This window comes from Canis lupus, chromosome 10 (assembly GCF_003254725.2).
Source record: "Canis lupus dingo isolate Sandy chromosome 10, ASM325472v2, whole genome shotgun sequence".
In the NCBI taxonomy this organism is placed as follows: Eukaryota; Metazoa; Chordata; class Mammalia; order Carnivora; family Canidae; genus Canis; species Canis lupus.
In genome coordinates, this window is record NC_064252.1 from 18,879,657 (window position 1) to 18,901,048 (window position 21,392).

General features: G+C 64.1%; 1 protein-coding gene across 4 annotated transcripts in view; it reads right to left on the reverse strand.

Annotated features, from left to right (window-relative positions):
• Positions 1–21,392, reverse strand: part of TAFA5 (TAFA chemokine like family member 5) — a 151,940-nt gene that overhangs the window by 74,987 nt on the left and 55,561 nt on the right. The window contains exon 1 of one of the 4 annotated variants that reach the window (XM_025456136.3): positions 19,294–19,459. The exons of 2 other annotated variants lie outside the window; for them this stretch is intronic. In XM_025456136.3, the coding sequence (XP_025311921.2) occupies positions 19,294–19,384 (91 nt within the window). In that variant the 5' untranslated portion in view covers positions 19,385–19,459. Of the gene's footprint in view, positions 1–18,492; positions 18,747–19,293; positions 19,460–21,392 lie in introns of those variants that run through there. One more of the 4 variants, XM_025456144.3, reaches the window with a different exon arrangement.

Consider the following 21,392-nt stretch of genomic DNA (forward strand, 5'->3'; position numbering starts at 1 on the left):
TCCTCAAGAGCAGCTGGGGTTTGCATCATGCTACCTGCAGCCAAAGGGCTTCCCGGCTCTCTCCAGTATCTTCAAATTCACGCAAATCCACTTTCCTTGCACAAGTAAGTGCCCGCCACACACAGCTCCTAGGGATGTCCAAAACCCAGTCCACGATCAGATACTGTGGGTCCAAACCAGGGAGCAGAACACACGCCCACACAGCTATGGGCTGCACCCTAACCACGGGGATAATGGGGAAAGCCCTGTCACTTGGCAAGGAGCACCCCCGGTGTTGGAGGAGACTTCCCTGTGCCAGAACAGAGGTTCCCGGAGCTGCAGCTTCCAAGGCACAACAGCGAAAGCCAGGGTGCTTCCACAGAAGGACCTCCATCATCCTATTACCCAGTACACACGCCTATACACACGTGCACACAGGTACACAGAGAGGGAGGGTGAGGGCAGAGCCAGGGATGGGGAAAGAAGAGGTGAGGAGTAGGAGGACTTGGGGGAAGGTGCTAGATCTGACCGGGGCATCCTGCAGCAAGACGGGCAGGCAGGGGCAGGAGCTGCCCAGTGGGGTGCTGAGCTGGCACTGGGGCACCCACGGTAGGCGGACAGCAGCGGAACAGGGGTTCTAGCCGTGGAGACATGCAGGTCCTGAGCATGCACCTAACTTGCTCATCACAAGCGTCATCATCATTGATCATCACCATCATCACCACCATCCACACATCATGATCATCAACCATCACCATCAGTAACTATCATTAAACATCATCATCGACATCACCACCATCATCGCACCACCATCACCATCATCTCTGTCATCAGCACCACCACCACCATCATGATAATCCACATGATTATCAACAGGATTATTACCACCATTGTCACCAGCACCAGCACCATTGTATCATTACCATCACCACCATCAACCATCATCACCATCAAGAACCATCATTATCCTCGTCGTCACCTTCATCACCATCATCATCATCACCACTGTCACCCCATCATGATCATCATCCATCATTAACCATCATCGCCACCATCACCACCACCATCATCACCGTCATCAGTCATCACCATGACCACAATCATCTACCCGATTATCAACTATTAACTTGATTATCACTACCACCATCATCACCACCACCATCACCACCACCACCACCATCACCATCACCGTCACCATCATCACCATCACTGCCACCATCATCACCATCATCACCACCATCACCATCATCAGTCATCACCATGACCACAATCATCTACTCGAATATCAACTATCAACTCAATCATCACCACCATCACCACCATTGACACATCATGATCATCAACCATCACCATCAGTAACTATCATTGACCATCATCACTGACATCACTGCCATCATCACACCATCATCATCATCATCATCACTGTCATCAGCATCACCACCGCCATCATGATCATCCACATGATTATCAACAGGATTATTACCATGATTGTCACCAGCACCATCATATCATTACCATCACCACCATCAACCATCATTAACATTCATCGCCATCAAGAACCATCGTTATCCCCATCGTCACCTTCATCACCATCATCATCATCACCACTGTCACCATCATGATCATCATCCATCATTAACCATCATCGCCACCATCACCACCACCATCACCGTCATCAGTCATCACCATGACCACAATCATCACCTGACTATCAATTATCAACTTGATTATCACCACCATCACCATAATCACCACCACCACCATCATCACCATCCTCAGTCATCACCATGACCACAATCATCCACCTGATTATCAACTACCCACTTGATTATCACCACCACCATCACCACCACCATCACCACCACCACCAACACCATCAGCATCACCATCATCACAATAGTCATCTCCTCCCCAGAGACTCAAATGAAAATGTTCTATAAACAGAGCCCAGAGAACGACTCCCTCCCAAAAGCACTGCTTCCGGCTCATACCCCCAGAAGGGCGCTCAGCCTGCCCCTTCCACCCTCCGACAGCCAGCAGAAGACTGGAAGGAGGAGCTATCTAGGGGCTGCAGATAACCCAGAGGCACCACTGTCTGGGAGCTCATACAGCTCACCTTCCACCAGTGAACTTGGAGAGGACAGAGGAGCAGGGCCTGCCATTCTCAGCTCACAGTGCCATTCCTGGCAGGCTGTCAGCACAGAGGTGAGTCGGAATGTAAGTAAGGAAGGGGATCTTTGTCCCAAAGCCACCTGTCCCCGGGCCACAAGAGTCCACAGCCAAATCCTCCATCAGCCTGGGAAGCAGTCTCCATGGAAAACATGAGCAGCTGAGCAGCCAGCAAGGGGCACCCCAATGAAGCTCCACGTGGGTGTGTACAGGCTACTGGTGCCAGGGAAGGTGTCTGCCGGTGTCCCCTCTCCGGAGCCTCAGCATAGAGCACCCTGACACCTTCAGCAGAAAGACAAGAGGGAAGATGCTGGAACCTTCCCATGCACCCACAGGATGCCCCCTGCACCTGTCCACCCTGCATCATGACTCCACGTGGAAGTGGGTCCCTCATGCGGCCCAGCAGCTCCCAGGCTGGGTGGACTCTGGGCCTTTGTGACCTCTGGCAACTGAGAGGCAGAGGGGGCGCCTCGTGGGAGCAAGCAGGATTTTTCAGGGGATGCTCCACCGTGCAAAGCCTCCTCCTAAAAAGCCCAACATGGCATTTGGAAGCGATGGTCACTGCGGTCCTGCAGCCCCGGCCCCGCATCCTGGCAAAGCCCATCACAGAACATCTGGGAAGTGGTACTGCTGGAGACGCTGCCACCATCTGCCTGGGGACCTCCTGGCCCTGCCCTCTCCTGGCATGCGGGAACACGGAGCGGGGCCCGCTGCCGCTCAGACAGGCTGGCCCTCCAGAGAACCACGCAACAGCGCCAGAGCCAAGAACGATGCTGTGTGGTAACACAAAGTCATGTTTTGGTAAATGAAGTTACCTGGGACAAAGGGGAGCGTGGCACAATGAGACCTGGATCGGATCAGCTCTGGGTGTCCTGCTGCTGCGGCACACGCAGCTTTACCACGGGCGCCTGGTAAAGGCACAGCCCTACAGTGACATCAGGCCCTCCTCAGAAGGCCCAGCCCGGTCCGGTGGCAGCTTCTGGCCACTGTGCCTCGGAGCCCGCTCCTGAGACCAGCCCTGCCAGCTCGCAGCTTCCTCGGCTCCCGGGCACCGGAACCATCACCTCCACCCCTCCTCGGAGCCATTCCTGCAGAGGCTCCTCATGGGACCGAAGTCAGAGAGACGGGCACCACCTGTTAACAGGGTAACAGGGACTCCAGACTGGGCAAGCCCAGGGGCTGCTGGACACCCCGCGCCACTGGCCCCGGAGAGGACAGCTGTCCCCCAGCAAAGTGGCCTCGCTGCCAGCTTAGCCAGGGCTGCTGCTGCTTCTGCACGGCCACCTCCACCCGGTGGGCATCTAATAGGTCCGTGCCTCCGCGCCTCTGCCCCTACACATCACAACTCCCCCCACTGGAAATTGAGGCAAGGCTAAACCGGCCTCTTGGACCCAGCATCCACCGAGCCTGCACCGGCCCCACCAACGTGCATGGCCACAAACACGACCAGGGAGGAGGAGGACACACGCGGTCCTCGCAGGTGCGGCCACAGAGTCTGAAACACGCGGATGATGGGCAGGATGTACCTGTGTCACCTGCAGGAATTTTCTGTAACATCTGCATGGCAACAAAGACCAACCCGGAAAACGGTGAGCCCTACAGTCGGGATACGGTGAGCACCCCACACGACGCGGCCGTGACCATACAGAGTAAAGCGAATAAAAACGGCCCATCGGCCTTGGAGGAGAAGCGAGGCTCACAACTGCCCCGGGAGCCTGGCTGCCGCCTGCGTCTGGGAGGAAGACAAGGGTCCGAGCATATGGCGCAGGCCGGGACTCGGGGAGTCATCCGCGCATGAGCCCCCTGACGGGGTCCCCAGGGCCGGCCTCCAGGGAGGTGAGAGGGAGCACAGACCCCCCCGGGCCCGCGTGCTGCGAGTACCCCTTGCGGCACCTCGGAGGTGAGCACAGCCGCTCCCGCCGGCATGTTCCCCGACAGCAGGACTCACAGCAGAGGCGCCCGCAGCGAGGCCGGTCACGCGCTCCAGAGCCCACGCCGAGGAATGCTACGCAGGATCAGAGAAGGCCCCTCCCCGCGCTCCGATCCTGAAGGAGCTTCAGGAAACGCTGCTAACAGAGCAAACTGAAGCGCGACTTTAACAGCAAGTTCTCACGAGTGCGTGTTCCGGGGTAAGGGGCGTGGGGCGTGGAGAAGATACGGCGGGGGGCGGGTGTCGATCACGGCTCGGCAGGGAGCACGGATTGCTGGGGACGTGGCACGTACCCCGCCTGCGCCCTTCAGACTGCGTGCAATGTGCGGTGTCCCCTCCTCACTCACACGTGCACACGCATGACGGCATAAGACGCCTGAAGGAGCCCGTATCTGTCTACACTCACGTGCGCACACCCGCGTACCCGTACAAAAACACAGGATTAGAAACAGAGCACACGTGCCTCCCGGGGCAGGGACAACGTGGCCACACGGGCTGCCAAAGACCCCACTCGGCTCGGCACCCGCTGGTGGGGGCTCCGGACTCCCCCCTGAGCCTGCCGGGCTCCCTGGGGTCCCTGCGGGGCAAGCGGGGCTCTGCCCAGACACACACCCCCAGCTTCGCGCTGTCCCCACAGGATGCGCCAGCTGCCCCAGGTCCCCGACCGCCCGCTGCTCCCTGGGGAGTCATGGTCCCCAAAACGGCGCCGTGACAGAATGTGCAGGGCCGGACACCCAGGGCCCAGGAGGGCAGGGCACCAGGACGGGCCCACGGTCAGCTGCAGGCTCCCGCTGATGCCAGTGCATCGGTGTTGGCTCATCGCCCGCAGCGGGGGCACCCGGGCCACGACAGACGTTAACCGCGGGGGAGGGAGGGAGGGACAGCACGAGAGGAGCATCTCTATCTCTTGCTCAATTTTTTTCTGACCCCGAAACTGCCCTTTAAAAGGCCTACAATTTTTAAAAACGGTAACATACCAGCGCTCTTCATGCCCCTTCACACGACTGAAAACGTACCTTATTATTATTATTGTTATTTTCACTGCGCTGGATGCACTAACATGAAATCTACCGTCTTAAGCACCTCTAAGTGTCAAGCTCAGCGGTGTTAAGCGCATCCGCGTTGTCGTGCCGCTGACATGCCCCTTGGCCTCCAGAACCCCGTCACCTTCCGGAACTGCAAGCGCGTCCCCACGAGCCATGACCTGCCCCCTGCCCCCAGCCCCTGGGGAGCCCCACCGGCCGCCTGGCGCCATGGCCTCGCCACCTGCGTCCCTCATTCAAGCGGAATCATTTCTCCTTATCCCGTCGTGTCTGACTGATGTCCCTTCACACGGGGCCTCCCGGCCGCCCGCGTCCCAGCAGGTGTCGGAAAGCCCTTCCCTTTAAGCCTGAGTAACACCCCAGGTTCCACTCCCGTGCCCGCCGCTGTCTGTCCACCCGTCCATGGCCACTGTGGACACCGCGCCTTCTCGGGACTCGGGAAGGCCGTCGCCTGCCCATCCGTGGGTGCACGCCGGGGCCCAGACCCGCGGAGACCACAGGGCAGCACACCCCGGGCCCCCGTCCACCGCGTCCCCTTCGGCCGCCCCTCACCTCCTCTGGAATGACTCTATCTTGGGAAATTTCAGGACAACAGCGTGTTGTTTTTAATTAGAGAAAAAAAAATCCTACTGGCACAACCACCCTAATTTCCACAGATTAGTGAGCTCTGCGGTTCCTCACGCTCACTCCCTTGTTAAACCGTGAAACGCAAGGCGCTGCCTTCAAGATACGTTTCAAAAGCTCTGGAATGCGCCTGCTTAACACAAAAGTTAAGATTTAAACAGTAATGCCACTAATTCCCCTGGAATCAAGCGTAAGTACAGCAGGACGGGAGATAATGAACGTCCCATAAGAACCACACGGAAAGTTGCGTAATCGTACTTAATGATTTTGTTTGCATAATCTTGCCACTTAATAGGGTTACAGGATATCATGTACCAGAAGTTTTCATTTATTTGTCTTGGAACTCAGCTGCAGTTGGAGATGGGGTCTGTTCTCGAAGGATTAGAGCCCAGGAAGTTGGCCGCACAGACGCGGATGCGCCACAATCGGCCTCCTCCTCGGCCCCAGAGGGGCCCTGGGTGCCCGCATCTTCACCTCCGGGCAGCAGCTCCCCGTATCACTGACCCCACTGCCCATCCCCGAGCATGTCACTTCTCACCCACGGCACTGGGACAGTCTCAGCAGCCCCCACAGAGCCCCACCTGGCCGCCTCGGCCCGGACAGCAGCTGCCAGCACCCCCGCCCAGCAAGGACCCCACGACGGCTGGTGGCACACACACACCGTTTCCTCAGCCTGCCGTCCCCCCAGCAGGAGCACCCCGGCGTCCAGGCCTGCAGACCCCAGCTGGAGCCGACAGTGGGAGGGTCATCACCTCTGCCTCCACCCCCACCTCCAACCCCGGGGCCTGGAGAAGCAAAGGCATCTAGGGTGCAATCATTTTGGGAACAGGGAGTCCCCCAGAACTTAGGGTTGGTCTCCTTGCAGGGACCCAGGATTGTGTTTCCGCCAGAGAAGGCATAACGAGATTTCCTCTGCATTTGGGGGCAGTGAAGGCTGTAGATCTGGGCACACTGCTCCCCAAAGGGGAGACTCCCCTCCACCGGGCCATGGGCTCAAGGAGACACTTCCAGTCTCACCGACCAGGACGTGAGGCCTCACTGGCCCCTGCTGATGGGCACAGCACACCCGGGAGTCTCCCTGTGGTAGCAGCAGCGCCCGGCAGGGCGAGGGTGCGCTCGTGGAGCTCCAGGGCCAACAGGGCCAAAGGGCTCCTTCAGGCAGAACAGGGCACGCCCGGAAAGGGAACCCTGCTCCCCCAGCCAAGTCCATCCCAAGGCCCAGTGGCAAGCTGGACCGAGGTTCCCTGGGCATGGCGGCCAGAGCTCCACACCAAGAGGTCCGAGTTCCCATCGGGCTGGACCGTGGGGGCCCTGGAGACACCGACAGGGTGCCTGGTCCATGGTAGACCCCAGAGAGGCAAGGACCGCATGCCACAGCCCAGCCCCGAAGCTCTAGGGTCACACTCATGGACAAGCAGGCACCTGCTGGGAAACGGGGACCCGCAGGCCAGCCCCCTGAGAACCATGAGTGGCCTCAGGTCTCCGGGCACAGGGGACAGCGTGTATGTGGACAGGTACACACTGGACACCAGAGTGAGCCAAGAGGCTGCCGGGAGGTGCGAGCCCTGCAGGGCTGCTCGGGCTCCCTGGCCCATGCCATCGGCCCCCCGGGGCTCAGATGCACTGAAGTGTGCGTGCCCCTGCTGCCCCCCGCCCCGAGCCTGGGTCCCGGCTGCACTCCAAGCCTGGGGCGGCCCTGCCAGCCAAGAGCATCCCCGCCCCCCTGGTGCCCGAGAACAGACGCATGCATCGCCGGGTGAACACAGAACGTGCAGCTCTGAGGCCCCGGGAGGGTCTGCAGGCCCCTGCACAACTGGGGGGTGGGTCCTCTGCACTCTAGCCACTAGCCAGGCTCTGTCCCGGGCCCCCCCAGCAGTCCCCGGGTGCCCCCCACTGCTGCTGCACCAGGAAGAGCCATCCGGAAGCCCCTGGCCACACCAGCCTCCCTGACGTCAGCCAATGCCATCAACAGAGACCCACGTGACCCTGGGCGAGTCAGCCCCTGCCTCAACTTCCCCATCTGTCAAGTGAAGCAGCCGGACCATTCCACGCACTTCTTAGCCCTCATCGCCAGCCTCTGCATCAACGGGTTCTGAGGCTCCTCTTTACAAACAGAACCTAGAAGCCGCGGGGATGGGGCAGGGCCTGGATGGTCTGGGCACAAGGACGCGCTCGGGGAGCTCAGTGGGTGCCCCACGGGTGGAGACGGCTTGCAGGGCGGCCACCCCACGTCTGCTCCCTGATAGCTGGGTCACCAGGGGACAGTGCCCGCCCACGGCTGCAGCCAAGGCCACCACTCTGACGGCTCCCCTTCCCTCGCTCAGCAAGCCCTGAGGGAGCCCCCAGGAGCCCGCTGGAGGCTCTGCAAACACCAGCCCCGTATGACCGTGGGCTCGGCCTCCGGGGCCCTGACGGCGCTCCCAGCGACCTCCGGAGACCAGCCCCAGAAAGCACAGCTGGGACCTCACGGATGCCCCTCTGCCTGTGTCTGCTAAGTATTCTGGAAAATTCTGTCTTCCAGTCCTCCCCAACACCGTGCTCCTCCCTCTGCGCCCCTCCGCCCAGAGCCCCCCAAGAATCGCTTCTCAGTACCCGAGGGAGGGCCCAGCACGAACAACAAGGAAGCCAAGGGGCGGGTGGAGGGCGGGCCGCGGTGGGGCCAGTGCGGGTCGGAGGACGGGCGGGCAGGAGGGTGGCGGGGCCGGGCGGGATGCAAGGACTGCACCTTCCACGCGTGGCTCTGACCTCCTGGGTGCGTGCACTCACCTCACCCTCGCCCTCGCCTCCACCTGGAGGACCTGCTGTCACAGCTTCCCGTCGGGGGTAAACTGAGGCACAAGGCACACCAGGTCACCTGACCGGGAGGAGAGCCGAGACGGCGCCTGGGAGGCCACGGGGAGGGGGGCGCTCAGTGACTGGTGGGCAGGAAGGGCAGGTCCCTGGGAGGGCGTTGGCCCAGGGCCCGTGCACGGCAGCTCAGGAGGCCCCTGGACTGGGAGATGCACCCCCCCCCACGGGGGCTCAGGGCCACGTGGCCTCAGCAAGCCTCACCCGCTCACCTGCCTCCTCTGAGGACATTACAGGACACAGCACAGGCTGGCGCGCAGGGGGACCCAGCCCCCCCACCGAGCAGGCCGGGGCACCCACCGTTTCCTTCCACCCCGCACAGCCCCTGCAGGCTACGGCCATCACCTCGGCCTCGGACACCCCCGGGGGTACAGTGCGCCCCTCGTCCTCACTCACCGGGACCCCTGCCCGGCCCAGGCCTCCCGTGTCCCTCCCCAGCCTGTAAGAGGAGAGAACCTTCCAGACACTTCCTTGGCCTCCCACAATGTGCTGAGCCAACCGGGGCGGGGCGGGGGTGGGGGGAGGCTGCAGCCAGCCTGCCAGCCTGGGGGGCAGAGGCACGCGATGAGAGCCCCCGGGAGCGGGAGCCCAGGGGACAGCCAGGGACCGGGCCTGGGGACCCCCTCCCACTCCCTGAGCTGCTGCTTGAACAGTGCCTCCCACCCAGGAGGACCTGCCTTCCATTCTAGAAGATTCTGCATGGAAAGTGGGGTACGGTCTCCCTGTTCACACCCTCCCAGAAGCAACGGAGGAAAAACTCAAAACACCAATGTCTGCACTTCGCTTTTGTTGCCAAACCACGCACTTAACGGGAAAAAAAAAAAAATAAGTACCCTTCAACTAACAGGAATTAGGGCGCTAAGGGAAAACCAGGAATAAAAGAAGAAACACCAGAAACAGGTTCTTAATAACTTACCAGGTAACAGCCAAATTGGCAAAAGCCTATTCCAATTGGAATCAAAAACGCTTTGGGGCAGGCCAGGCACAAATGTCAAACTGGTTTTCACAATTTTCTTTTAAAAAAAAGATAGATTAGTTTTCAAACGGTCCCGGGCAGGCTGGCTCCCAAGGTGGCCCCAGGGCGCCGAGTGGAAGCCCCCGCACGGCCCGGGGAGACACACCCACAAGGGCGTGGAGCCGCGGCGTCCACAAGGGGCAGGAGCCGCTGGCCGCCCGCCCCACCTCCCACCCCCACCCCCTGCACACCCACAGGCCGCAGAACCCCGGCGCAAAGGGGGGGCACTGGCCTGGAGCAGGGCTGAGCTGCAGCTCGACGGTCGCCCAGATCGGGGCCTCCGGCCCAGGGTGATGGGGTTGGGGCCAGACGCCAGGGCACACCTGCTTCCACCCCTAACACGGTAAGACAACGGCCCCCCAAAGAGGGGTCCACCCAGAACCCAGAACGTGGCCTCAATGGAGCAAGTGTCCTTGCGAATATGATGAAGCCTCTTGAGATGGGATCATGCTGAATCCGGGTGGCCCTAAATCCAGGGACGAGGGTCCTTGCAAGAGACGAGCGGGGCATTTGGGAGGGGTGAGGACGCAGGCGCCCAGTCCAAAGACTCAGAGACGGCAGCCACAAGCCAGGGGTACCCAGACTGGGCGGTCCTCCCCAGAGAGAGGTCGGGGAGCATCAGGAGCCCCAGAAGGAACAGCCCTGCTGACACCCTGCTCTAGAACGTGGTTCCGTTCCGCAGTTGGGACCCCACGTGTCTTTCTGTGCTTGGGGCGCCCCATGTGCGGTGCTTAGTGCCGTGCCGTCAGAGCCACCGTCCCCTCTGACGTCCGCCCTGGAGCCCGGGTCCCCCAGCGGAGAGCCTCTCGGTCCCTGGCGAGCCTGGACACCCAAGGAAGCGACCAGGGCTCCTCAAGCGCAGCCCCCTACACCTGCGGAAGTTTCCGGAGCTCCCGGGGCCTGCAGCCTGACCCCCGCCCACCGGCGCCCGGTCCTGCACACCCGGCGGGTGCTCAGCAGATGCGCATCCCGCCTGCGAGGTACCTCTCCACGCCTTCCCCACGCCCAAGACCACGTTCCCACCTGAAGGCAGCCCGCGTCTCCCGTGACCAGGATGCAGCACCACCACCACAAATAGAAGGTAACCGTAAAAACACACACACGTGCAAAATGTACAAAATGTGCAAAACGCCGACCCGTGTCCTGCATAAAGCCAGCCCGTGGGCCGGCAGCGGCGCGTGCCGCACTCTGGGAGATGCTGGATTTGCAGCATCTGCTCCACCCGACGGCTGACCTGGGGAGGCAGCGTGCACCCCGACTTGCAGCTCCAAGGGCGTCGCTTCCGTGGGTGCAAACACCCCGAAGAGAAGCCACTGTGCGCGCGTGTGCCATCCCGGCCCCCTGCCTGAGCCAGAGGGGAGGAGCACGGCGAGCCCCTGCACCCCCGAGAGCATGCCTCCCCCTCCCCCGAGCCCCGGCACATGCACGTGACTCCCCGGCCATGTGCTCCCTCCACCACCTGCCCTAACACGTCACCACAAACACGGGGTTCAAGCAACAGGAATCCACTCTCTGGGGGGCCTGCAGGCCAGAGGTCCCTGTGCAGGGAGCAGGGCCCCTCTTCCTCCGGAGGCTCCTTCCTGCCTGTTCCCGCTCCCGGTGGCCGTGTCACCCCCCTGCACCCCCAGCTCTTCTCTCCTAAGGACACCTGTTGTGGGATTAGGGTGGACCCTCACCCAGGATGATCCAGGGTGACCCTGTCTCCAAACCCTTAGCTAAACGACCTCTGCGAAGACCCCATCTCCAAACACGGCTGCATCCACACACTCTGGGCACACACGTTTGGGGGGCCCCACATGTGCATTTCTCACACGTGCACACACTTGAGCTCCGGCCCCACCTCTCCCCCCGGGGCCACTGGCTCCCTAGCACAGAGCCTTGCCCGGCATACAGCAGGCGCTGGGTGTGTGCTCGGCGCACGCCTATCAAGGCTGTCATGGAGGCAACAGTCCTGGGAGAGGGGTGCTGTGGCTGCCCCTGGGGTCAGAGCGCCGAACACCCCCTGAAGTCCTCGGGGCAGAGCTACTGACATGCAGGCCTGGGCTCCGCTCGTAGCGCAGCAACCCAGAGGGCCTGGCTCATCGCCGTGGTAGTTGGAGAAGACAGGTCACGAGTTAATAAAACCTGCCTTCTGTGTTCCGGAAAAAAAAAAAAAAAAAAAAACCCTGTTTTTTTTTTTTTTTAAGCCTCAACACGGGGCTCGAACTCATGACCCAGAGATCCTGACCTGAGCTGAGATCGAGAGTCAGAGGCTCGACCCACCAAGCCAAAGAACGTGCATTTTAAAGTGAGAACAATAAATAAATAAATAAATAAATAAATAAATAAAGTAAGAACAGCCTCTAAATAGACGTGGGTTAGAACCCACAGGGGCGAGTGTGGACAGGAACAGTGCGGGAACAGGTATTCCCGCAGGGTCCTCGGGCAGCACCCCGGACGGACACTCACTAGGACCCGCCCCACACAAGCTGGGGGCACCTGCAGGCAGGGCAGGGGCGGGGCAGGGCAGAGAGACCCCCTGGGCACACCCAGCTGCAGGTCCTGTTGTCACCAGGAGACTGAGGCCCCGGCCCGGGGCCCTGGCATCCAGGGAGCTCTAACCCCATGGCCTCCCCAGAGGGCAGGCGTACGGCCTTGAGGATGACACCACCTGTCCCAGACGGCCAGGGCCCTCTTCCTGCAGGGGCGCTGCACACCTCGCCTTGGCCTTCCCACGCAGAAAGGGAAAGCAACCCCCCCGCACGCAGCACCGGCGTCCCCGGGGCCTCGGCCCAGGCCCAGCTGGGAGCGAGGGCCTCCCCTCTGCGGATCCGAGGGGCCGTGAGCTGGGGGCTGACGCAGCTCCACGAGCGGGGCGCTGAGCTCGAGACCCAGCAGAGCCCAGTCTGTTTCCAAAAGTGCAGAACAGGAAGAGAGGAGGACGGGGCGGGGTGCACCTGGGGCAAGCGGGCGGGGGGTGGCAGCCCCAGCATCCGCCAGCCAGGGAGCAGTGCTCGTCCTTCCGCCACGACTCGGGGGCTTCGGGACGGATGAGCCCTATGGGCGTGGGGCCGTCTGGCACCGCAGGCCTGAGAGTCAAGTCCGGGGGAATGTCCTTTGCTCCCGCTCCCGGCCCTCCCCCTGCAGCCGGCCTCCACCTCCGCCATTCAGGGAGAAGCAGACAAGAGCAAAGTGACTCGACGAGCCCCTAGGTGCAGGGGAACCGCACACACCATTGCTCAGGTGACACAGCGGCCGGTCCCGCAACACTGCATGACCACGGCAGCTCTGGCCAGCCCCACGGGAGGTGGGTCCTGGGATGCCCCTGCGCACGTGCCCACGTAGCCCAGGCAGGGCGCCCAAGGGATGCATGTCAGTTCGCCGAGAGCTCCACCACGACGCCCCACGCAGGGCTCCCCAGGTGATGGCCCGAGTGTGCAACACACAGGACATCAGGGCTGCAGGGGAGCTCTCGGTGGGCTGGGCCAGAGTCCTCAGACCTCTTGGCTGCGGGGAGGAGGTGCAGGGCACGTGGGGGGACCTCTACCACCACTTCCCACAAATCTGTTTGGACAAAAGGGTCCCGTGCCCTCGGGGATCAGCGGGGAGTGGCCGTGGGCACCGTCAGGCCGTGGGCACCGTCAGGTCACACAGCTGAGCGTGGCAGGCGCAGACGGTCACAGTGGCCTCAAGGACACCCCACGACGGGAAAGCAATCTGTGCACCCTTGCCCGACGTCTTCCCTGGGCTCGGGGCAGCAAATCGCACAGGCAGTGTGGACGGGGGAAAGCAGAGCGATCCAGTGCAGCCAGGACTTCCGGGGGAGATGCTCACCCTCCTCCCCACCTCCCCGTCCAGAGAGGTGCCCCCCGCCCCCCAGCATGGGGACGGCCTGTCCCTGGGCTTCTTGCCGGCTCGCTGTCGGGAACCTGGGTGTGTCCACGGCAAGGGCCTCCCTCTCAGCCCAGGCCCAGCTCCATGACACCCGTTACCCTCCCTCCCTGCCCGCAGCCGTGGGCCGCCTCTCTCAACAGCATCTGCGGGGGGACGTCGCCAGGGTCCCCGAGCACTTGGTAACTAAGGAAACTCCTGAAAAAGCAGGTGGATCGGGCCTACCGCCCCCCTCGGCCACCTTCCCCCCGACCCTGTCTGCTGGTCCTGCTGCTCCCTTCCCGTGGGGACGCCCTTCCTGGAGGCCTGTCGATCTGTCCGGGGAGGGCGCGCCGTGGCCTGGCCATCAGCACCCCTGGAAGGGTGGGGAGCCTGGCCGTCCCGCACCGGCCGCCCTGGAAGCCAGGACCCCGGGAAGGCCTCCCGGGCTGGGAGCAGCTGGGAGCGTAGGCTGGAGCTCAGACGGGCAGGGAGTGGGGTGCACTCAGCAGGGACGCTGTGAGCGGCTGCGCACCGACCAGATCAGCTGGCATCCCGCATCCTCTTCGGCTTGAGCCCTGAGCCCCTCGCCACCACCCCGAGCACCATCCCGTCCGGCTGATGTAACCCGGGGGTCGTCTGCCCACGCGTGTTGGTGAACCGAGCCCAGAAGGAGCACAGCCGCCAGGCGCCCGGCACGGGGTTAGAGACCCATCTGCCAAGGACCCTGCGTAGCCGCCCGAAGCTTCAGCTTCTCTGCCTTCCCATCCTGCCGGCCGGGGACGCGCCTGGCACCATGCCAGTCTGACTTCCGCATCCCAAAGGCCATCTGCACAAGCGTGTGTGAGCCACGGCTCGGGTCTGCACGAAGGCATCCAGGACGTGTGAGGGGAGTAAGTGTGCAGGCGTGCAAGGGGATGGGTGGGTCCTTGCAGAGAAAAGGGCAACGTGAGCACACACGTGGTGCCTGTCCTGCTGACCTCTGTGACCTCGCTGGGCCTCACTCTGAAAACACCCCTTCCACAGGATGGAATGTGGCCACGCGAGGCGTGGAACCTTCTGGAGATGCTCGGCCATACACGATGTCAGGCGTAATGGAGGGAAACGCAGAGGCCTCCCCTTCCACGCCCCTCATCGGGCTGAGAGGCTGCAGGTACAGGGGCCGTGTGCACATCCGTCCGTGTGTGCACGAATGTGTGCGCGAGAGAGCGTACATGTGACCAGGGCTGAGGCTGTGCCACACACCCAGGGTGGGGGGGGGGCCCAGGGACGGGTCTGGCCTCCACGCAGGAAGAGCTCCCAGAGGGCAGGCTGGGCACCCTGCAGCAGGCAGGGCAGCCACGGGAGTCACTAATGTCCACCCAAAACACACCCCGAATCCATTTGCTAGAACACGCGTGTGAGGAGCAGCCCCACGTCAGGGGCAGACGCACCTGCGTGCATGTCCATGTCAGGACTCCCTTCACACATGTCACACGTGTTTGTACGCTTATCTCTACGAGATGGAGAGGAAGGACTGGCGGCCCCTGCCTGGGTCCTGGTGCCACCACCCAGGCGCTAGGCCCCCACGTCCGCAGCTGTGCCTCAAACCCGGTTCATGATGCACGTCACCGATTCCATGCACCGAAGGGCGTTACACACAAGCCTGGGGAACCTTCGAGTCATCCAACCCCACGTCACTCATCAGTCCTTGTTACAACCGCCGAGGGAGGGGCTGTGGCCGCCCCATAGCCTCTCCACTCCTGGGGTCCCCACACTGTTTGGGGGCCTGCCCCCCATACACGGGCGCAAATGTGGATGTGCGGCCCCGGGAGGGGTCCTGCTGCCCTCTGCGCGCCTCTCCCACCAAGCGAGGCCGAGGCCTGTTCCCGGGGCTGCTGCGGGGGGGCAGCATCAGCTCAGTCCCCCCCCGCCCCCATGTGTGTGACCCCAACGCCGCGGGCTCTGCGGGCCCCAGGCAGCGCGCCCACCTCCCCAGGGGCCTCCGCAGGCTGCCCCCACCGCCCACAGCAGGACTGAGCCACATCACGTCTGAAAAGTCACCTCCATTTCCGGTCCTTTTAGGTGTTAACTTTCACGGCTGTCAGACACTCTGCGCCCAGCCTCCCATTAAGGTGAGTGTGGGTTTTATTTAGATTCTCTGTCACACGAGGAATGATAGTAAATGATAAAAGAGCCGGTTACTCTTTGAGCCTTTCGATCCCACCCCCCCGCAGCCACACGCACTTGCCGGGCCCCCCCAGGACTGTGCTCCCCATGCAGGGAGAAGTCGCCAGGACTCGGTGGGGTCGGGGTCATGGGCCCACTGGGAGAGCCCAGGGCTGGGACCTCCCGTGTGCGTGTGCACATACACCTGTGTGCGGCACCCCAAAGGCACAGGGCACGGCGCCCAGCCTGGAGCTCCCAGGACCACCACACCCTCACCAACCTGCTCATACCTCGGGGGAGCACACGTGCTCTAACCGGGAAGATTTTTGTTTTCATTTTTTTTTTTGATTGAATCAATATTTCCGATGGAATCATACATTCGAAAAGGTGCCGTTAGCCCTAAATTCTCTGTTGTTTAAAATTAGCTGCCGGCTGTGACAAACACGGGAACGCTCCGTGCTGGCGGCTACTCTTGTGACCAGAACAGCAATTAGTGATCCGCGCACAGAGCCACATCCATTAACGGGAGGCCGCCCAGGGACTCGACAGGGTCAAGCATGCCCCCCCCCACCCCGGCCTTGGGTTCACAGCGAGCAGCTAACCCTGCGTGTGAGTGTTGAGTCGTGTTGACTCAATCACGCTGCGTGTGCCCCAGAGCGGCTGTCCAGGCCCCGGGGGCCACGGCGAGTGCCCAGCTGCAGACGTGGGGCTCACCCATCTCACGCACGCCCCTGCTGCCGGGAGGACTTACAGACACGGACCTCTACCTCCCGACCGTGTTACAGACACAAATCCCGGAGTCTCCCTCCCACTCGCACTTCCTGGCCCTGCTCCTGCCTCGTCTCCTGCGCGACCCCAAGCACCCAAACCTCGGCGCCCAAGGGGCCGGGCCCAGTGAGGGGTCGGCGCTCACATCTCCCTGCCGCTCCTTACTGGTTTTGTTCATCTTCACATCAACACAAAAGCCGTTAATCTGCAGGCAGGGCCGTAATCCGTCAAGCGAATGAAAGATGGGAGAAAGATCTATTAAAGTCCCTCGAAGAGGGAGGTGGGAGCTACAGCTCCAATTCCAGCGGTTCCATTGCCCCCACGTCCTGAGACCACGCGGAGCGAAGGGGAGAAAGCAGCGGCGGCCCTCCTCCACCCTGGGCCTGGCTTGCCATCCCAGAGGCGCCCGGCCCCTTAAGTACGCGGCTGTGTTTTGAACCAGGTCCTAGGATCCCCAAACGTACATTTATTTGCACGCTGCGTTCAGGAGCTGAACACGGGGCCTCCTGCATCCCAGGGCAGGGTCCAGGTGTCCCGAGGAGCGAGCTGGGAAGGTGCTGTCGGGGCCCCGGCACGCCCCGGCCTCCCACGCCCCGGCCACGGCCACGGCCATGGCCACGGCCAGGGGCTCTCTCCAGCTGCCCGAGCCAGGCCCGCTTGCTCCTACAAAGGCTGGGCCAGCCAGGGCTGCAATTAGGGAATCACAATGCACATCCCTCCCCAGTCACAGCCCTATTCATCTTCCCAAACAGTGGGAGGCGGACTGGCCAGAGGGGGACCGACCAGCCACAGGGTGACCTGCATGTCTGCACAAAAGGCGAAGTGTGGACAAACGGCTCCCCGCGTCCCCCATTCTTCATCCCTGAAACACCAGATTCATGGAAATGGCTATTGAAACAACTCTTTCCCGCTCATCTGCGGACGACGAGCCCCAGCTGCCTGCCGGCCGCCTCGCCACCTCCCTCCTGCTGACCAGCACGCTCCCGGAGCAAAGCGGCCCGGCGCCTGCAGCTTGCGTCTCCCGTGCAACGAGGGTGGGCCCCGACAAGGGGACGAAAGGGGCAGGTCAAAAGACAGGGATGCTGCTGGGCCACCCCCAGGCCGCGAGAACCACCGTTTCCAGGCCGACTAACGGGACTTCCAGGACCCCTGGGTGGTGCTGCGCAGGCAAACACTGGACTTCCCGTCTGGCTAAAGGATTCGGTGGCATCGGAGCTCGCACCTGCTCCACGGCCCCGTGTCCTGCCCGGCCCCCATTCTTACACCGCTTTCTAGAACATTGACACGTATGTGTCTGCTTCAAAGTAAACGCCGAGATCTTCTGCAAAGGACTCTCAATAACCGGCCCTCAAAAATACTTCACTCCTGAGCCCGGTGATTTGCTCAAACATTGACCTGCCCTGCACGCAGCATCTTCGAACCCAGGGATAGAAGCTCTTGCCCCTAGACCAAAAGAAACCGTCCTTAAGGCTCGAGGTCTCAGGAGGATGGCACCGTCCTCCGAAGGGACGGGGACCGGTCAGCTCCCGTGGGGCACACGGGAGGGAATCGTTCAGCCACACGCCATCAGAGCAGCCAGTGGCTTCAGTCGCTTACTAAGTCACAGCTTCAGAACCAGGGACGATTCCCTCCATCACACAAACTCCCCACACAGACGGGCACTTGCGACCTTGGAGAGACGCAGTGAAACTTTAGCACGCGTTCCCTCTCCAAAACGAATCCCTTCCCCACCCAAAAAAAGGGAAAGAAAAGTAAAGGGCATAACATCTGAACAAGGCTCAGCTGCCCAGGGGACCCTCTGGCCACCTGGTGGGTCCTCGGATCCTCTGGGTGAGGACACAGCTGAGAACGGCCCTCTGGAGTCGTGCCAGCCCAGCCGGACCAGCCCAAAGCAGAACCACCCACTTCTGATGCAGGTCAGGTAGCCAGTGTTGGGGGGAGCTGGCCTCCACCCTCGGGGGGCGATGCATCAGGCCCCTGCAGGGCAGGGCAGGCCTGCAGCAAACCCCTGGGACGGCCACCTCTCCCCTTGGGGCCTGGACCCAAACCCAAGGGAGAGGAACGGACACGGGGCCGCTGTGGGGAGGTCACCCGGCCTGGGGCTGGCCTCCCACACCTACCTGCTTCCCTGGGAAGCCAGCAGCAGCTCATTAATTAGGCAGGGAAGCAGCTGAATGTTGCAAATCCTTCCTTTGTAGGAACCCGGAGCTAATGAGGATCCGCCGGCATTTCCCAGCCACACCAGCTCCCTCCTATGCTTCGCCTTCCCTGCCGGCCAGGGGGAGCGCGGGGCAGCACGGGTGGGTGGCAAGGTGCCTGAGGGCAAGGGCACCCGACAGCCGCGGGGGCAGTGGGTGCAGCCGGGGTCGGCTGTGCCGCCAGGCTGAGCCCAGGCTGCGGCAGGACGGAGCTCCAGGAGAGCCCTGCTCCCGGGCCGGGAAGTTTGCAGGGGTGCCCACCCGACCGCGCCGGCATCCGGGGAGAGAGGCTCCCCTGTCCCCAAGAAGAACCGCGCAGCCTTCCGGGGCCGCCACCCCGCGCGCCTGAGCACGTCGCAGGACCGGGACCCGGGCGGCCGGGGAGGGCCGCGCGCGCACCCCGGCCCGCAGGTCCCCGGCCCGGCCCCGCGGGCACAGTGGGGAGCGGCCGGCGGCGCGCAGGCCTCGCGCCCGGCTCGGGGAGCCCAGCCCAGCCCCGCGCCCGGCCGGCCGCCAGCGTGGAGCGCGGGTGCCATCTACCGAGGGCCGCGGGGAGCCGGCGGGCGGCGCGGGGAGCGGGCGGGGGCGCGGGGCAGCCTCGGCCGGGCCCGGAGCCCGCGCGCCCCAGCTCCCGGGGAGGGGCCCCCCGCCGCTCGGGGCGCAGCGGCGCCGGCGGATCGTGCTGGGGGCCCGGCGGCCAGGGCAGGGCGCGGGGACAATTACCTTCTTTGAGGAACTGCGCGTGGAGGAGCAGGACGAGGAAGCAGCAGAGCGCGGCCCCCGCGAGCGCCCAGAGCGCCTTCGGGAGCTGCATCGCGCAGTGCGCGCCCGGCCGGCGCCCCCGGAGCCCCCGGAGCCCCCGAAGCCGCGCTGCGAAGGTGCAGGCGCCGCATCCGCGCCCCGCCGGGTGCAGCCGCCCCGCCGCCCGCCCGCGCCCCCCGCCCGCCGCCGCCGCCGCGACTGGAGGCGCCGCTCCGGGCGGCGATGCGCGTCCCGCGGGCAGGGGGGGCGGGGGGCGGGGGGCGCGGGGAGGCGGGGGGCGGGGGGCGGGGGTTAGCGGGAAGTCTCGGGCCGCGGCGGCCGCCGCTCCGGCCACTCGGCCAGCATCGCGGGCTGCGGGGCGCCGGGGGCCCGGGCGCGGGGGGGCGGCCGCCGCGGCCCCATGAATCAGCCCCGCCGCCGCCCCCGGAGCCGCGCCGCCCGCAGGGCCCGGACGGCGGGCCGCCGATTGCGCAACGGCCGGCGCACGGGGTCCTGCGCGCTCGGCCCTCCGCCGCCTTCCTCCGCCTTCCGCCGCCTTCCTCCGCCGCCGCCCCCGCCGCCCCCGCCGCCCCGCCGCCCCGCCGCCGCGCTCGCTCCGGCCGGGGCTCAGGGGGCCGCGCCGCCGCCGCGGAGAGCCGGGCTCGGGGCCGGGGCTGCGCGCAGGGCGCGGGGCCGCCGCAGCATCGCCGCCGCCGGGGCCCGGCCGAGCCCGCCCAGGTCCAACTTGCGCGGCCCGCGCGGCCCCGGACGGAGCCGGCCTCCCCGCGCCCCGCGCCCCGCGCCCCCGCGCCCCCCGCGCCGCGCGCCCGCTGCGGTCGGACGAGGCCCGAGGCGAGGCCGCGAGCAGGGCCGGCGGCGGTGCCGACAGGTGGGGCCCGCCCGGCCGCCCGCTGCTCCGCTCGCCCCAGCCGGAGTCCGGCCCGCGCCCGCCGCCGTCTGCGCTCCGCCCGGTCCGCGGAGCCGCCGATGCGCACTGGGCCGCGCAGGGGACCCGGGGGACCCCCGCCGCCCTGCAGCGCCCCCGCCTGGCGCGCCCGCGGGTCAGGCGGGGCCTGTCCAGCCCAAAACCGCGGGTCGGGCTCCACCTAGGTGCGCAGGGGCCTCACTGCAGAGCCTCCGCGGCGGGCGGCCGCCTCCAGCGCGCCCAGCCCCCTCCGCGCAGCCCCAGCGGTGGGGAGCGCCCGGCCCAGGCCTCGCGGCGGCCCTCCTGCCCTCCGCTGACCCGCGGCACCTCTGCCGGGGGACACACGCACACCAAGTCCGGGGCCGGGGCCGGGGAGGTGAGGGCGCACAGCAAATGCCCAGATGTCCACGACAATCTGGAGGCAACGGGGGCACCTCCCTGCCTGCCTGGTCCGGTCTAGGCAGGGGCGCTCTTCCTTCTGGCCACTGGCCTCGCCTGCGGTGCCCGGGCCCAGGAGCACCCGTGTCCTGCTGAGGGTGGCTGCCCGGCACCGAGGCTGCTGTAGTAGGTAGGCCTCCGGGCAGTTTTGGCTGAATTGAATTCAAAGGCCCAGCAAAGAGCTGGCATGTGGAAGAGGGCCGGAGGCTCTGCACCAACCTGTGCCTTTGCCTTGCTCCAGACAGGTGGGCGGCAAGGACACCTCCCCCTCCCCAGGGCATGAGGGGCTTTGTGAGGATAAGGTAGGGCTGGCAGGAAGGCGGCTCCTTCCTGCCCAGACATCTATGTACCAGGAAGGGAAAGCCGGCAGACCTGGAAGGGGCTCCCAGAGGTCAGGTAGGTCCAGGCCCCCACTGTGTGTTTGGGGAACCTGAAATCCGCAGACACATGGACGCAGGCACCAAATCCAACAAAGAAGGGCAGGCCAGGACTAGCGCCCCGTTCGCCACTGCCTGCTTCCCATGATCCTCGGGTACCAGCCCCTGATCAGAGGGGAGGCCACCTGAGAGTCCCTCCCACGCCTCTGGGGACATCAGTCCCCAAGGCCCCTGCCCTCCTGGGAAGCGTTGTGAGATGAGGGTGCCAGTCCCAACCCTCACCCAGAGAAGTGGCCCCAGTCTCGCCCCAGCCAGCGACTCGGGACCTCAGAGAGGGCTGG